Raw genomic sequence first — 18357 nt, 5'->3', positions numbered from 1 at the left:
GATTGGTGCAGTGGACTTGGGGACAATTACCCCATCTAAAGGAGAGAGCTGCTGTTTCCCTGCTCCTGGCGATTGTGCCTGTGTTGTGTCTCAGGGTCAGTGATGCCCAGGTTTCAGACTTTTTCAGGAGAAAGTAGAAATCTAACTTTTTGGGTGAAATTCCCCGAGTTTTAAATATTACCAACTAATTCAAAATTATTTTAGAGATTTGAGTGACCTAATAATATATAAGTCAGATATAGCCCATGAGTTGCCAGTTTTTGATCCCTGCTTCACTGGAGAGAAGATGAGATCATCAAGAAAGCCCGTAAGAAATGGAGAGATATGAGGGAGTGGGAATGCAAAAGTCAGGGAAATTGACAAGAGGGAAGCCTGGTTAACACTGCACAATTCAAAGAGTGGTCTTGTTAGATAAGGATCGAATAGTGTCCTTTGTGGCCATTATATAGGGTCTCTTGGAAGTCGTTGGTAACCTCTGTCAAGTCTCTTCAGGAGAATAGTAGGAGAAAAAATAAAATTGCAGTGGTTTGAGGAATGAGAGAGTGGTGAGGCAGTGAAGACAGAGAATGGAGACTACTCCAAGGATTGTGTATAGAAGAAGATAAAAGAAACTTTTTTTTTTTTTTTTTTTTTGATACAGAGTCTCATTCTGTCACCCAGGCTGGAGTACAGTGGTGTGATCATGGTTCACTGAAGCCTCAATTTCCCAGTCTGTATTACTCAGAGTTCCCCAGACAGACAGAACTGATAGGATACATGTATACATGAAAGAAAGTTTATTAAGAAGAACTGACTCACACAATCACAAGGTGAAGTCCCACGATAGGCCATCTACAAGTTGAGGAACTGGGAAGCCAGTAGTGGCTCAGTTCGAGTCCTAAAGCCTCAAAAGTGAGGAAGCTGACAGTGCAGCCTTCAGTCTGTGGCCAAAGGTCCGAGAGCCTCTGGCAGATCACTGGTGTAAGTCCAAGAGTCCAAAGGCCGAAGAACCTTGAGTCTGATATCCAAGGGCAGGAAGCATCCAGCACTGGGAAAAGATGAAAGCCAGAAGACTCAGCAAGCCAGCTTATCTCACCCTGCCGGCTTCGTTCTAGTTGCACTGGCATCCAATTAGATTGGATGATGTCCACCTACATTGAAAGTGGGTCTTCCTCTCCCAGGCCACTGACTCAAATGTTAATCTCCTTTGGCAACATCCTCACAGACACACCCAGAAACAATACTTTCCCAGCTATCTGTCCTTCAGTCCAATCAAGTTGACACCTAATATTAGCCATCACATGGGCTCAAGTGATCCTCCCACCTCAGCCTCCCAAGTAGCTGGGACTACAGGTGTGCATCACCACGTCCAGCTAATCTTTGTATTTTTCATAGATGTTTGGTTTTGCCACATTGCCCAGTCTGGTCTCAGACTCCTGGGCTCAAGAGATCCTCCCGCCTTGGCCTCCCAAAATTATGAGATTATAGGTGTGAGCCACCACACCTGGACAAAAGAAACTTTTTTTGAAGGTCTAGTCAAGGCTGAAGTGTGTGTGTGTGTGTGTGTGTGTGTGTGTATATATATAATAAACATGTTTTATTTATGTAACATGTTTATATATAACAAGCATATATATATTTATAAACATGTTTATAAATATATGTATATTTATATACATGTGTATGTTTTAATTAAGCAAACTATAATAATTACATTATTTCAATTTTCTATAATCTTAATTTTAAAATTTTGTGAAGTATATTTATAAGCTCAGATGAATAAAACTACTCTGGGGGGAACTTAAAAATGATGGAGGTGAAGTCTGTTAATAGAGTGAGTTTCTTGAGGAGAAGGGAGAAGGTGTGGTGGACAACACAATAAGAAATGGAAGATTCTCTGAGATTAGAGGGACGGAACTTAGAAAAGGTATGGAATTGGGCAAACTTACAGCTAATGACGACAGTGGAGAAAGCTGAGGTAATTCTTTTCCAGTTCAGTAGAAAAGCTAAGGTTCATTGATAGTGAGTGGAGTGGGAGTGAAAAGGCTGCTTGAGGAAAGTGGAGAAGGTTTAAAGACACCAGTGAGGGAAATGGGAAGAAGATATACATATATATACACATATATATATACACACACACATATATATACACACACATACACATACACATACACACACATATTTAGATAGATATAGACATATAAAATACTGCTCAGGAGGCTAAATAACCCAGTTGAGACCAGATCTCATCCTTGTGGGGTGGCACCGAAGGATTTCAGTGTTGCTCTGTAGCATAGGATAGGTGTGAAGAAGGTGGATTTCACTGATTAGTAGTCAGGATTTCAGTCAGAGGGTGTGAGAAAATGGGTAGGTATTCAGAAACCCAAGGTTCTGGTGAAGAGGATGGTTGAGGTGATTGAGGTGGAAAATGATACAAGACCAGGAAGGGTGGAATAGCAAGAAAATGGAGAGAGAGGCCCTTTCACCTCTTAGTTCAGACAATGGACCTTGAGGCATTGTTATATCTGGATACATCCCTTGGAAGGTTTCACTTACCATTGCCTGGAGCCTACATTTCTAGCGCAGCAGGTTGCTCAGATCTCCCTGTCCTTAGAAGAGGTGGTAAGGCAAATAGCAGCTTTGGTTTCCTGACCCATGGATGAGGCTGAAGTAGTATCCTAAGGGATGATGCAGAACTCCAAGAAGTAAGTAAGTTCCAGAGGAGGGAAGTGGACCAAACACCAGTTAGTGAAAAACCAGAGTTGGAATGTTACTACCCTTCATTCAAAGTTCTAGTCTCTTCTTGGCAAACATACCACCAAATACATATGGCTGGAAGTGATGGTGAAGGCACGTCTACAACTCTTAGTCAACCCAGCTTATGTCTCACTGGGAAGATGGTAGAGGATGACAATATTCTATCAGGAAAAATATGCCTTGTGATTTTTATGGCCAAATGCCTTTGCCACCATGAGGTACATCCCTGTAGCACAGGACCAAGTTATATGTGAGAATTCTGCCCAGGAGACGCTGGGGGAACAGGGCTTCCCTGAAGCCCTACCAGAGGCATGGGTATTCTGACTGCCTTTGGAACATCAGGGAACTGGGGCTCACTTGGAGCTTGAAATGATTCTAGAGTAGTGGTTCTCAAACCTTAACACACATTAGAATCATTTGGAGAGCTTGTTAAAACATAGCTTCCTGGACCCTACCCTAGTAAATTAGGTTCAGTGGTTCTGGGATAGTGCTCAATAACTTGTGTTTCTAACAAGCTCCCAGATCATTCTGGTGTTCTTGGTCTAGGCACTACACCTTCAGCAGCACTGTTTCTGTTTGGAAATTGTATTGACTAGGCTCTGGTTCCACATGCCCAATGGAAAAAGTGCTCTAAGTCTGATTTGATGAATTCTCCTGAGGCACTGACTCTCTTTTAGAAGTCCCAGGTGTTGCTGCCTTTTGAGTAATCTAACCCCTCTGCAACCTGCTGTCATTGAGCCCTAAGCCCACAGCAATCTCCAGATACTATAGAGACTGGTCTTCACCTCGGTCTTTTGTTGTTATCGTTGCTTATGGGTTATACTATGACCATTATCATCCCATAGGTGTTTTTTTTCTTTCTTTTCTTTTTTTTTTTTTTTTTGGTGCTGAAAAAGATAGAGATCTATCAAGATCTTTTTCTTCCAAACTGTAATCAATGTAGAGCCCCCTCTTTCTCACCAGGATTGTGACTTTTGCCTCTAACTTCTTAGGATCCAATATTCTTAAGAAAAGTTTATACTTGCTCTTTAGACAGAGACCTGAGTCCTTGGGGAATTAGTACAAGAGATATTTGGTGGGAGTATATCTGGCTCCCAACATTGCCAGTTGGTTCCCTGGCCATTTTCTTAAAATAGAAAAATGACACAGCACTGCCAGAACTACACTTGGTCTAATCCAAAGAGTATGTGTCTGAAGGACTCTGCCACAGGAATCTTGATGATACCAGCCAAGATATCTGAGGTCTAAGGATGGCAAACCCCAGGAACCATCCAGTACTCATGGGGGGATTCCAGCAAAATAGAAGCTGGGATTTGGACATGTCTGGGCAGGTCCACTGACTACGTAGGGCAGGCATGCCTGGTGTCTATTTACATGACAGCTTTTGACTGAAGAAGAATTGTGTGGTTGCTCTGAAGGGAAACATGTTACTCTTAGGACCCAGGTTTTGAAAACTCTAATAAACAAGTTTATTAATTGTATAATGTATGCGTTATTTCATATCTGACAACTGCACAATTTATACTCGGATTTTTGATAGTTTGGGAATAGTTTATCCTATTATTATCTTTAGGGTCTGTAGTCCTCCTACAGGAAATTGTATCGAAATTAAAGAAGACTGATTTAATTTATTTTTCTGCCAGGAATTGTGCTGGGAGTGTGAATGAAAGGACAAAAGACACATTTTTGTGACTTTGAAAATTTCAGAGGGTGAGTGAATTTTTTCTAAATTTCATGGGAAATAATATATCTAAACCTTTTATTTTGAAAGGTACACTTGCCATACCACCTAGAACTTCATGAAGTTTTGCTAAATATTAACATGGATTAAATACTTTAAAGTATGTTTATCTTCCATTTAAAAAATGACTTACGCTTGGGCTTCTGGTCTCCACTGATATATGTTATATGTTGATGTATGTTATATGTGAGAATTCTGCCCAGGAGACGCTGGGGGAACAGGGCTTCCCTGAAGCCCTACCAGAGGCATGGGTATTCTGACTGCCTTTGGAGCATCAGGGAACTGGGGCTTACTTATCACTATGCAAACTGTCTACAGAAGAAGTTCCTCTCATTCATTGTATTTTCAAGGTAAGGTTTGATTGACGAGTTATTATACCACCTTTTTTCTTTAATTAATCTTAGTTTTTGTTTGTTTGTTTGTTTTTGGTTTTTTTTGAGACGGAGTCTCGCTCTGTCGCCCAGGCTGGAGTGCAGTGGCCGGATCTCAGCTCACGGCAAACTCCGCCTCCCGGGTTTACGCCATTCTCCTGCCTCAGCCTCTCGAGTAGCTGGGACTACAGGCGCCCGCCACCTCGCTCGGCTAGTTTTTTGTATTTTTTTTTTTTTTTTAGTAGAGACGGGGTTTCACTGTGTTAGCCAGGATGGTCTCGATTTCCTGACCTCGTGATCCGCCCGTCTCGGCCTCCCAAAGTGCTGGGATTACAGGCTTGAGCCACCGCACCCGGCCCTAATTAATCGTAGTTATTATAATATTAGGGGACACTTATTTTCTAACTGTTTTTTAAGTGCCAGGCACAAATCTAAGCACTTTACACGTTATATCTCTTTTAATCCTCGCAACATTGTAATGAGAGAGAGACTTTCATTGTTGTGGTTACATAGATGAGGAAACTGAAGTACGTAGGGATTAAATTGCTTGTCAAATAATATATAGCAAGCAGTGGGGAGAATGAGGGTGTTGGGTGTTTGGAGTGTTACAGTGAAGGTACTAATCACTCCAAATTTAAAGATCATTATAGAAAAGGCTGTTTCTCAGTTTGGGCATGGTTTAAGTGTTAGGAATTCTTTCATTGCACATGTGAATTCCCCAAGCAGCCTTGCTAAAGTCACTGGAATTGTTTTCCAGTCTTTTGATCATACAAAACCATTTTTTAAATGACTCTGATAGTTCATTCTTTTCCCAGATAATGGGGAGAAGCAGTTTGCTGTGCATCTCTCCTTCCTGAGAATGACTTTTTTTTAAAAAAAGCATTAGCTTTTTATTTGGATATGCAATATTTTCAAACTCATAGGAAAGTTGCAAAAATAAAGATAGTGCTAAAAACAGCCTGTAACTTTTATTCAGATTTGCTTATTGTTAACATTTTATTCCATTTCCTTTATCATTCATGTACTCCCTCTTTGCATGCATGTGAAAAAAATAATAAAACCTATAATTTTTTTTCGAAGTCATTTAAGAGTAAGTTTTATACATTGTGGCCCTTTTTCCAAAATATTTTAGTGTGTATTTCCTGAGTCAAAGAGTATTCTCTCACATAACCACAATACAGTAATCAAATTTTAGTAGATTTAACATTGAGGCAACATTTCAATCTTTGGACAGTATTCTGATTTTATCAATTGGCCCAGTATTGTTATTTACAGCATTATTTTCCTTAGGAACAAGATCTGATCAAAGGTCGGGTCCTGCATTTAGCTATCCCATTTGAGAGTAACTTTAATTAGCCAGACTATATTTTTGTTATACTTGAGGAATCATATCCCGTGTAGTATATAAACATTTTAGTTTAAATTCGGTTTCTGACAGATCTTTTATTATTAATTTATATTTTGTATTTCCAGTCTATTAATTACACTATATGCATGTGAATTAGACTTTTTGGGCCATAGTTGAAATTCTAACAACAGTCTAAAGATATTAATCTACTTTTAATTTTAAAAGCGATTTCTATTTTTTTGGTACTAATAAGTGTAATACTAGGTGACTGGAAAAGTGGAAAACTCCAAGGAGGAAAATGAGATACTGTCTAGTGTTTAAGAGGAATGATTGATGCTGACAAATTTGGAATAAAAATTTTAAATAAATAATCTGGATGTTTTTTAAAAGGCAAGCTGTTGATTTTATCACTTCCCCTTGCCAAGACACACATCGGTGCCTGTTAAATTTGACGTTTTTACTCTGATCGTCAACGGCAGCTTTAAAGCATCTGTAGCATCCTGGGATCAAGCAACAAATCAACTCCAGGAAGGGCTGTGAAACTATATCTGCCTGTCCCTCTTTCCCTTCCCAAGAGCCTCTCTCTAGTGGCAAGCCAGTAGCTAATCTACACTGGAGAAGTTACGACCCTTGTCTTCTTGCAGTTAATGGCAGCCTGTTTGTTTTCTGCACCTCTCTTTCCCTTTTTGGGAACACAGGGCTGAAAGGTAGTAAGATCCAACAGGGCCCTAATCATTATACAAACTGTCTACCAAATTTCTCATTAGGTGGCCACAGTTGAGAGCCAACAGTCTCTGGCAACAATTTTGAATAACTATTCATATTAAAGAGGCTTTTCACAAAAGGGATACACTTTTAAGAAGAACCGGGTCATGGTGTTTGAAGGAAATGATATGTTTATTATTGTTTAGCAATGTTGGCAATATTGACTATACTTTGCTCTTTCCCTCCCATAGTCCTGATACTTTACATCTTAAATTTCTGATATTTTTAATATAATTTGGCTTTGAATATATAAGTACATAATTGGAATTGGAATTGAATTGGAAACTTGTGTTGATGATCTAGTTATGTATTCTTATGCATTACAACATATTATAGGTACTACTGAATGATGGCCCAAATGCCAGTCTGAGGCTTGCATCTTGTACTTCTTTTTTGTTTTTAATATATTTAGGCTTTGAATATGTAGCACACAATGAATTGGAAACTTACGCTTATGATCTAGTTATGTATTCGCATGTATTACAGGGACCGTTGACTGATGTCCTAAACACCATTCTGAAGCTCTAATAGTGTCTAAACTGTGAAATATTGATACATTTTCTCTTACAATGAATGACATTATTTGATCCCCATAAACCATGGGTATCATCGTGGAAATTCACCTCCACCCCATTCCCACCTCATCAAGTCCCTAGCATTCCAACACTGTAATGCCTACTTCTGCAGCTGATATTCTGATTTCTAGAATGTGCTTGTCAAATATTATGTCTGTTGTCACCTTTCCTTGTGATGTGTGTTGTGTTTTAGAAGACTGAAACTGCACTGTATTTATAGGAAAGTAAGATAAAGGGTGTCCCTGGCTATGGTGATGAGCTTGCAACAAGGACAGCTAAAATGATGGTGCTTTTAAAGAGGAAATATTAGCCTTGGTATATTGCAGGAAAGAACCCACATCTACAGTCTGTTCCTTCTCTGGTTAGTGACAGGTATATGCTACGCTTACAGTGGGGTTTCTGGACCTCAGATCCCTTTATCTTTCAAACTCCAGTGAAGTGATCTATAACTAACCTCACTCTGGAGCTTCTACTGCCCTGGTCATGTAATTTCAGAGATAGCTACATTCCTCAGCAAAGGTATCATACACATTTTTACTCAAAAGTCCAAATAACTTCTTTTGCATCATCAGGAATTGAAACCATTGGCTTTTTAAAATTTTTTATTTTTTCACTCATCATTTATTTACAAATACACATTATAATTTTTATATACATTGCACATTTACATGGTAGAAAAGTACAAAACTATATATTTAAATGAATTTATATTTTAACTTGCCATGTTTGAAAATATAAAATTGCATCGAAAAAAGTATTATGAAAAGCAAGAAACTTGAACCGATAAAGCTTTGATAAAACTTTTAGTGACACATTGGTTGAAAAAGAACTAATTTAAAAGGTACAGCTGACTAGCTTAAAGGAAACACCTAACAAAAGGTTGAATGTGTAGCCTTCACTATCCTTTAGTCTCCTGACACCCACATCATTTCTTTGTATCTGTAACATATTAAAAGTACATTACTAGAATTCTAATCATCTCCTCTCTCACAAATGTCTTCATCATAACAAAAGAACTGAAGCAGGAGTTTCCTCAAAGATGCTTATCCTCTGTACCTTGTATTTGAGTAAGAGTTATAATGCCTTTTGGTCAGTCAAGGTTCCTTGTAAACAAAACCCGAGGGATCATGTATGTACAGATCAGGCAGCAGAGAATCCAATAAATAAACATGACAGAAACTGACATGCAAGTTTGTTGAAAGTGGAAAAGAGTCTAACAGTGAAATGAAGGGAGACAGATGAGTGAATAGTAAGGAATGGACTTAAATGGTTTACAAGGAAAAAAAGCTTTTACTTTACAAGCAAGAGACCTCACAATAAATAACAACTGCTCTTCCTTTCACGAATAAATTTCTTCAAAAACAAGGTATACAGTCAACCAGACATTTTATGTATAAATTATAAAACATGACACAGTATAAATAAATGTCTACAAGTCTCAACTATGGGCCTCATCCAGTAGACCTCACAATGAATGCCTCTCCGTGTCCAATGAGTAACAAGGTGGCCTGGGAGAGAGCTTTAGGACAAAGGTCCTTTAATGTATAGTTTTCCCCCCAAATAAATAAGCATACACTTATTTACAGTATGGACAATATATTTTTCTTTTTTTTCTTTTTTCTTTTTCTTTGCCCAAAGGCTATGTCAACACTGAACACTTGTAGAGAGTTTACCACTCTAGAATAGAAGATATAGGAAAGCTGTAGTCCTGGTCTTCATCTTCCTCCTCTTCCTCGGTGTCTTCCGAAATGGCTAGATGGGGGAATACAGGGGAGCTGTTGTTTAAATACGGACAACAACAGCGCAGAAGCAGCTCAGTGTATGTTTTCAAAGCCCTCTGATACAGCCATATTACAGCGTTGCATTTTTATGTGACTTGCAGTGAGATGCTTTTTTTGTTTTTGGCATCTGCTGTTATGCAATAAGTTAAAAAAAAATTTAAAGCATAATCTATGAAGTCAAAAACTGCAGAAAGTTCTGAAGAATCAATGGCTCAGGTTTTACGGGCAGATTCCTGAAATTAGATAAAAAGCGCTCTTGTGTTCTAGGTATAACTGCTTTGGGTCCTTAATTCAGAGTTAGTAGAGGCAACTGCAAAAAGCAGCAGCCCATGTATGATAATATGAAGCTGTCTTTGGAAAAAAAAAAACAAAAAACTTTTGAAGCAGTTAGTTTAGATTCAAATGTTAATAAAGCAAACAGCAAAGCATACTACCAAAGCACAAGAAATAGGGGAAAACAACTGGAAATAGATTTTTAGAGGCAACCCCATTGATGATCACCGGATAAATCCTAAAAGCCAAGAAACATTGCAGAGAATTTTTCTGTGGATTATTGAATTGCTGGTGATACTTGGCAGCTTCCTAATTTGAACAGAAATGAATTTATGTGGGAGATCTGCGTGCTTTGTAAGTGTCCATTCCCTAGGGATTGCTTGGGAAAGCCTTAAATGGCAGCAAGGTTAAAAATCACACTTACAGTTGCAAGATCCGGAGTGCTTTACTTCCAGCAGCACACCTGAGGAGCAGGCAGCTTCCTTCATGGCACACTCGCTGGCATAAGTGGCATTGTCACTGGCACAGACAGGCTCATCCGACTTACTGTCAGGGCACAGCTCATCACAGAGGGAACACCGTCCTCTCCCAACCTTGAAATCCCATAAACATTTTTTCCCACCAGTGCACTGGATATCTTCACAGGACTTTGCTTCTAGGATATAATACATCTGTGATGAGTAAACTGATTTCCCCATATCCCCCTTTTCTCCCTTTCTCTAGTCCTCTATCAATAAATATAAACATAATTTATATCTTATTACTAATGGGGGTAATGGAGATATTAAGCAAAAATGCTGGATAATAAAACTGAAACTCAAATGCATACACACATACACACACACAAAACCTCTGCAGTTTCTTACATACTATATTAGTGCATTAAAATAGTATTTTTTTTAGAACAGGATTTTACAATATTCTCGAGTTAAATATGTATCTTATTATTTCCCACAAGTGGGATCTTTTACAAATGAAAGAATTCCATTAATTACTAGAATCTGATAACAGATTTCTGGAACTGCTAAGTAATTATTTTTCGCTTCCAGCAAGTCTGGCACTTAAAAAAATGTGTAAAATTGAGTGAGTTCTAAGTTTTCTAAGATGGAATACTGTTTCTTGCTTCCTGCTGGCGTTTGAATATATGTGTCAATGCCTCCAGAAGACAACGGTTTCCATGAGGAATGCTGTGGTCACAACAGACCCCAAATTGCAGCATATTTCTCCCTATGGTGTTTTGGGATGCCTTGGGCTTACTTATTTGTTAACCCCACAGTTTAATACTAGAACTAGCCTGTTTTCTCTTTTTCCTTCCTCAGTCCGGAATACCTACTGATACACTTTCCCTCATAGGCTAATCCAATAGATCTGCCCAGCAGGCAGGTAGCCTTTCTCAGGTGGCAGGCACTGGAGTAGGTGACTCCATCATTCCCACAGAGATATTGCTCAGAGGAAGTGGGCTCTGGGCAAATCCGATTACAGGTCACACAGTAGGCATTATTGGTCTGGTCCACCACACATGTGGAGCTGCCTGGACAGAAAACATCCCGACAAGTCTCTGGAACAAAGAAGGAAACACACATGAATAGGTACCTTCTAGTGCTTAGGGAGCGAGCACTTGAAGTTACCAAGGCAATCATGACACTGAAGCATCCAGCTTTCAAAAGGCAATTTTGGGAGCCCTGTAGTTTTCAAGAGAGAATCTATGACTCTAGGTTGGTCCCCTCAGTGTTCTTAATGAGTCTCTGGAAGTTAGAAAAGGACTCCCTTTTGGTTTCAGTATTATTATTATCAGGCTCTTACTGTGGACTACACCATCCCCCAGAGGTCTCCTAGAGGGTCTACTTTAGGTACAAAGCTGGAGGAGGGGACAGATCCAGTCTTGCTCAACAGGGTAGGACCTACTTTTACATCTGCCTTGGTACTGGACTTCCAGTTCTGGCTGCTCTTTACATCTTGCCTTTAGGAGTGCACATTCATTGCGGTAGGTTTTCCCGTCCAGCCCGCAGACTGGACCCTTCCAGGTGATGTTGGAACAATCCGGGGCGCAGACGCAGCGGGGTTTGTTCTTCTTGTTCATTCGGCATTTTTTCCCAGGTCCACAGTCCACGTTCTCACACGTTTCTGTGAGTTGGAAACAGGCATGGATTAAAACCAGAGCCAGGCAGTCTGCAGGTCAGCCAGGAGGGCTTCGGGTGCCTTGCGCAATCATGCAGCCCTGAGTTTGCGCTGGAGGGGCCCCAGGCTCTCTCCTAGAAGACTGGGAGTTGATGAAAGAGTGCGGACCTTGGGTTGTGCCCCAAACCCAGATTTCTCTCATCAAGGGGCACAGGTTGGTGGGCTTCACCACCACACTTGGCTAAGAAGTCTGGGGTGTTTTACCTACAGCCTGTAACAGGCAGAATTCGAGTCTGCACGGCTTACCAGGGCAAGGGACAGAAAGGAGAAGCCCAGGAACAAAGCTCTCCTACTCCCAAACCCCAGTCAGGTAGTGGGGAAGCTAAGGGTAAGACGCCCTCTACTGAGGGCCTGGAAGTTGGGAAGAAGGAGTCCTACCTTTACAGGGGATGCAGTTGGGGGCTCCCCCGTTGAAAATCATCCACTTGAAGAGTGTGTTGTCATTCACGTCCTCCTCGGTCCATGAGGTGCTCAGACGGCCGGTGCTGCAGCACTCTTCCTTGCTCAGTTCGGTCTTGTACAGGACCTGGCAGCGGCCGTTCTTCGCTTGACGGAGCCAGCAGTTCCCAGCTGTGAAGAGACGGGGTGGGGAGGTGGGTGAGTGAGCAGTGAGCGGTAGCAAGGCAGGGAGAGCGAGGTGGCGAGCGAAGGAGACCTGGCGGGGATGGGGAGGGGGTGAGCGTGGAGGAGGGGAAGTGAGAGAGACGCGGGAGAAAAGTAAGAAATAAATCGAAAGGGGTGGAAGGGTGGATAAAGAAGGGGGGGGGGAAGCCCTGATCACAGAGATGGGAGGTGGGCGAGAGGGAGGGAGGGAGAAAGGGAGAAGACAGGGCGCCCCAGCCATATCAATGTCAGTTACCAGTGACCCAGACACAACACGTGCAGCTTGCACTGACTTTTACTAGACTGTTTACTTTTATTCGTCCCATTTCATAACCTGCAGAGACTCGAAGAGCAGATTAAAGAACCTGACAAAAACAGGATGCGACGTATGTTTTTACATGTTGGTTTCATGTAGGCGGTACAGGAATTATTTGTGACAGGGGTTAAGAAAGTAAGAGAATGAGAGGAGAGGAGAGGAGAGAGATGGGGGCGGAGAGAGAGAGAGAAGGAAAGAGAGAAAAAAAGAAAGAGAAAGAAAGGAAGAAAGGAAAGAAAGAGAGAGAGAAAGAAAGAAAAGAAAGAAAGAGAGAGAGAGAGAGAAACAGATCAAGCAAAAGGCTCTTCTGAAAAATGAAAGCAAAAAGCAACCCGGCCCAGCCCGGAGCTACCCCGCGCGGCCTCCAGGCGCAGCCCGCCCGACGGGCCCGTTTTGCAATCTGCCAGACCCGAGCACGCCCGCGGCCACCGCGATCTTTCGAAATCTCCGAGGGCTGCTTTCCTCCGCGCCTACGTCCGGGCACCAGGCAAAGCCTCTCCCCTAAAGGCGGGCAACCCAGCGCAGAGACTTGCAGACGGCGAGGGGCAGTGCCCAGGAGGGCAGTTTACAACATACTTAAAATGTTAACGCTGAAGCAGGGAAAGTAATGCCTTAAGGGGGGTGGGGGAGGAGGCTTCCTACCATTTCACGGTTATATGTACCTATCTCATACCTAGCAAGAAATATTTGCAAGTGATTTCTCCCTCTTCCCCCTTTTTAATGTTCGCATTTGGGTCGGTAAGACTTCTCATTAATCACCAATAAGACTTTAACAATCATTGGATCGCAAACTGCTATTATTATTTTAAACATTCTGCCCAAAGACTAATTGAAAATAAACAAATCTATTTTTAAAAGGCAAGCTTCAGAAATTTGCTCTTAACCCATTTCAGAATTTAAGTCAGTTATGGGCTGCTCACTGTTTTACAGAAAGCTAAGAGTCAGAAAGAAGAATGAAGCAGAGGGGGAAAAAACTCAAAGTGCTCAAAGCACTTTGGGGTAATAATTTGGCTTTTCTTTTTTTTCTTTCTTTTTTTTTTTTTTTGCGAGTATGGGGGATGGGGTTGGAAGAAGCATCCACTAGGCAGAAAGCTACTTCCCTTGAAAATTTTCAGCACCCACATTTCCAAGTTTGGGCAAAGTTTCTGAAACTACGTCCCCCAGTCACCAAAGAAATTCAGTATCTGTCCCCCAACCCCCCAGGTTTTCTTTTCTTTCTTTCTTTTTTTTTTTCTTTTTCTTTTTCTTTTTTTTTTAAAGTATCCGAAAGATGTGGGAGGGAGAGAGATGAGACTGCAAATGGGTCGACTGAAATCTCCAGGCTACTACTGATACTTGTTCTCCTTCTTCAGAGCCAAACTGAGGAGATCACATCTAAAGTTATCATGGCCAGAACTTTAGATCTGCCAGAGCATCTAACCCTAACTACTAAGACCCCAGCTCGCTCCCTTTCCTTTTTCAAGATAACCGAGCTCCAAACTCCGTTTCCAGTCCTAAAGTGTCATTGCCCACAATTTTCCCACTCCTCTCCATCCCGGAGTCCCCAAGTTGGTCCAACATCTTCCGAGAGCAGCGTTGCTCAGAACAGACCAAGTGGAGACCACAGAAAAGTCGACCCTCTGCTCTCAGCCGAGCCTCCCCAGCGCATCCCCCCTCGCTTACCCTGGGCACTGCGGTCCTCCATGAACTGGCAGAGCAGTAGCAGCAGGAGGCAAAGCCCACCCGGCTGGTGCCTTGCGCGGACCATCCTGGGGGCAGGCGCGGGGCGAGGAGCGCTGCGGCGCTGGGAGCCGGCGCGGCGGCGGGTGGCTCGGAAGAGCGGCGCGCGTCGCAGAGGCCAGCGGCGGAGGGCGCAGCGATCCTGGCGCAGCCCCGCGCTCGCCGCCGGCCGCCCGCGCGATTCAATGGACGTCAGAAGCCGGGCGCAGCCGCGCTTTAAATCTAGACGGGGGTCTCCGCGGTTTGCGGTGGGCGGTCTCCCAGTGTGTGGGGCTGTGGGAGGGCGGCCGCGAGCGAGGGTGTGCGCGGCTCCTTGGGGGTGGGGAGCTTTTAAAAGTTCAGTGTGAATCAGGTGACATTTCCCACCTTCTGGAAACCCTTCCCAATTATCTTTCGGAGATGCCCGAAATCAAAACGGCTGGAGGGGAATCGGCGAGTTCTTATTTGCGTAGGAGCGAGAGGGAGGGGGAAGGCGACCGGGGCGGGGGTTGGGGGCGACGCGTCGGGGGTGGGGAGTGGGGAAGAACACCCACTTCAAGTCCTGCTCGCCGCCGCTCGCCGGCAGCGCCGGCGCGCCCGGGGTGGCGGGTGTGTGTGTGAGTGTGTGTGCGCGCGCGAGTGTGAGAGGGAGGGCGCGGTGGGGGCGCTGGAGGCGGCGGCGGGGGAAGCGGGGGAACCCGGGAGTTTGTCTCCGTGCTGCCTCTCCTCCGCTCCAAAGAGACTTTGCAAACGCCCGGAGAGCCCCAGGCTGCCCAAATATCCCGACCCGGGTCGGGTCGGAGCGCGTCGGCCTCGCGGCGGTTCCGGGCACCCGCAGCCTGGGCGCAGGACCCGCGAGGTTTTGTGTCTGCGTCTGTGCGTGCCTGACTTTGCGGCCACCCCTAGCCCAGAGGTGTTGCTAGGAACCCCGGCCCCGGCACCTTCCACCCTGGCAGAGCGCTGCCCAGACGCGGCCCTTCGTCTGGAAGAGTCAGAAGCAAACAAAAATGTTTAACACCTCAGGCCCGGTCTCTCCCCCCCGCTCCCCCCCCCACCCCCGGCACAGCCTCGCCCTCTCCCTTTCTTTTCTCCCCTTTCACTTCGCGGCGTCTGGAGTCGGAGCCTGGAGCGGGGGCGCCGACGTAGGCGGTCTGGCCCCCCTCCTTCCTCCCCGGCCTGGAGACTCCCCAGTTTCTGTCCTGTGTGCCTCTGTCTGTCTCTCAGTCTCCTCGGCTCCAATCTCTCTCTCTCTCTCTCTCTCTCTCTCTCTCTCCCCCCCCCCTTCTCTCTTTTCGCAGAATAAAAAAGATTGCAACATCCATAATGAACTTCTGTAGCCTCACTTTATTAAGTACAGTGCCTGGCATTCTTCGCTGAAAGTTGGCGGGTCTCTCATTTATAACATTTTTGGCACCGCTGAATGAAACTGAGGAGGCGATATTTCCTTTTATATAAAACGATTACTTCACGGAAAATGCTATATTGTTTATTCCAAAGCTGCCTTTTAAATTTTTGTTCTTTTCGCTTCTGAAGCCCGAAGGCCAACAGACAGCGAAGTATGCAGACAAAATTCTTGGACATTCGCAGGTCACTGGGATTTGTTCTACGAATTTCAAATCCGCCCTTCTTCCCCCATCAACCCCCTGTAACTCCCCTCCCCCCGCCAGACCCTCCCCCAGTCCTCCTCTCGCCCTCCCACCCCCCATCTTCCATCAACCTTCCCCCCTCCACAACTGCAAATAACTCAGTGATAACAGATTTTTTTCCACCAACTGCAGGAGATAGTGCTAATCTTTTAATAAAAGATCCCATTACAATGGGATCTGTCTGGACAGACTATAATAGATCCCGAAATACAGCCGTGCTAATATTAGAAGACAGTTGTTTGGGTGCCTCTCAGACGGGCCCAAGCCCCCCTTTGAAAGTGGGCATGAATCACAAAGCCCCGCGGCCGCCGCACCTGCACCGCGCGCATTCGGTGCAGCAGGCTGGTAAAAACCGGTGACCTCGCCGCCGCTTTTCGCTTTATAATTACCGTCGTGAGGACGGGAGGGGAGGGGGCTCGGGCGGCCCGGGAGAGGCTGTCTTTTTGCTCACTTCAGACGGCTGTGGGGGCTCCACATCCTTCTTAATCTTTCCAGAATCATTCTGTCTCTGTTTCTATCTCGCTGTCTCTTTCCCCTTCTCCCTTTCCCTCCAGTCCTCCCAGCCATTCCCTCCGGTCTCTTTCCCCTACTCCTTCCCCTCTTCTCTCCTTCCCTCCCTCTACCCGGACTCTACCCGTACTCTCCCTCCCTTTTCTCCCTCTCTTTCTTTTCCAGTCTCCTTTTCTCTCTTCCCTCCAACTCATTAATGTAGAGTTGTTTAGTGCCCTCTAATGGCAGACGACATTAACAATTAATAGCAAACTGTCCCCTTTGCAGGAGCCGCCACTCAATGGCGGAGTTCCAAAGCTGAATTTATTTCTTCTTCTTTATTCAGAGAAATGGTATAGTCCTTATACAATGATGTGCTGGAGGGAAAGTTTGTTTTCTCTGCTTCAAGGTTCCCCCAGCCCCGCCCGGGGAAAAGTTAAAGGACAGAGAACCTAACAAATATTGTTACTTGACTTTTTCCCCCCACCCTGTCTTTTAATGGCAGCAAGAGACACAGTTTCTTTTTAAGTTAGGGGTATCAAACTGTATATCCGAGGTTGAAAAATAAACATTCCAAATGCATAAAAGATCTTAAATGGTAACTGGTTGGATCTTATGGCAGTGCTATCAACGATCATACATAAATTACATGATTTTATATTTGTCTCTAGTTTAAATATATTTATTGGTCCTCAATTGGCCAGTAGCCTCTGGAAACTGGGGTCTTTTTCGTAGACTTTCCACCCTAGGACTATACAAAATATTTAAATTTTACTTATATTCCTAGTTGTATATGAAGCCATCTTGCCTGGAGAAATATAGAATCACATTTTAATCCATATTTATTTTCTCAATATCTTTGGGAAGATTGTTTTAAAGTTCATAATGTCATCGTATTTTACAACCATATAGCAAGGAGAATAGTGATATAACTTGCATGTTCTTATTAGATTTTAATTTTGTTCATTCCTATATGTACATATAACATGTTTAGTTTATGTATAGTTTATGTATATAGAAACAACTGATGTCACAAAAACTTTCTAAATCAATTTAAGTTGTATCCTCACAAGTTCAGTATGATTGGGTAAAAGTAAAAATTTCATTTCTATTTCATTTTTTGTCTGTATAAGGTCAAATACTCAGACCAATCATTTGACTAAATTGACTGCATTGACTAGTTGTTTTGGCATCATGTAATTGTCTTGGCTAAGCCAAAGCAGACACAGTAGCTCTCATTGTAAAAAATGCCACCAGTCATAGGAGTCCCTCAGTACCAGAGGCTGACCCAACACAGGATTACTTCTCGTCCTGGAGAAGGTGACCCTGCAGGTCAGGGTTGAGGTCACTGGCAAACACACTGTGGAAAACACAAGTGCTGTGTTGCTTTTGCCCTTTTGAATAAGCAGCTTGGTGTTTGTTTAATGATACAAGCTCATCCTGTTTTTCAGCTGCACCTTGGATAGTATTGATCTGTTTGGGAGAATGTCGGCTCCAAATCAGCACAGATCAGTCACCACGACTCTTGGTATCCAGGGTTATTTTCAGATCATAACTGAGGAAATGAGACACAGGTCAATACTGGTTCCATATGGGCTTCCTGTGGGCATCAGCAAGAGATCCATCCCATTTCTGTGGTATGAAATGGTACCACACCTGTTCAGTGACATCACAGAAAAACAACTGCTATTTCTTTTACTGTTATATCGCCTCTAAATGTTAAATATTCCGTTTGTAGATATCTAAATGTCAAGGGGACATTTAAAAATAAAAATGACACCTTTCATTTTTGTTGTATGCCTCCAAGTTTGACTTCTTATTTTTTTTCCTTTCTCTG

At 43.3% G+C, this 18357-nt stretch overlaps 1 protein-coding gene across 4 annotated transcripts; it reads right to left on the bottom strand.

Annotated features, from left to right (window-relative positions):
• Window positions 1-8120: 8120 nt before the first annotated feature.
• Window positions 8121-14838, bottom strand: FST (follistatin). 4 transcript variants are annotated; one of them, XM_009208400.4, is made up of 6 exons: window positions 14350-14838; window positions 12147-12338; window positions 11496-11714; window positions 10924-11148; window positions 10015-10242; window positions 8121-9550 (listed from the first exon to the last, which is right to left on the bottom strand). In XM_009208400.4, coding segments are annotated over exons 1-6 (951 nt in total). In that variant the 5' UTR covers window positions 14435-14838; the 3' UTR covers window positions 8121-9548. The 4 variants fall into 4 exon arrangements, with proteins under 4 accessions (XP_009206664.1, XP_009206661.1, XP_003899712.1 ...); XM_009208397.4 differs by having other exon boundaries at window positions 8121-9288; window positions 14350-14834; XM_003899663.5 differs by having other exon boundaries at window positions 10015-10245; window positions 14350-14831.
• Between the last annotated feature and the right edge of the window lie 3519 nt (window positions 14839-18357).

The sequence above is a fragment of the Papio anubis genome, chromosome 5, assembly GCF_008728515.1.
Source record: "Papio anubis isolate 15944 chromosome 5, Panubis1.0, whole genome shotgun sequence".
NCBI classification, from domain to species: Eukaryota; Metazoa; Chordata; class Mammalia; order Primates; family Cercopithecidae; genus Papio; species Papio anubis.
This window is presented reverse-complemented; position numbering and strand designations above follow the sequence as displayed.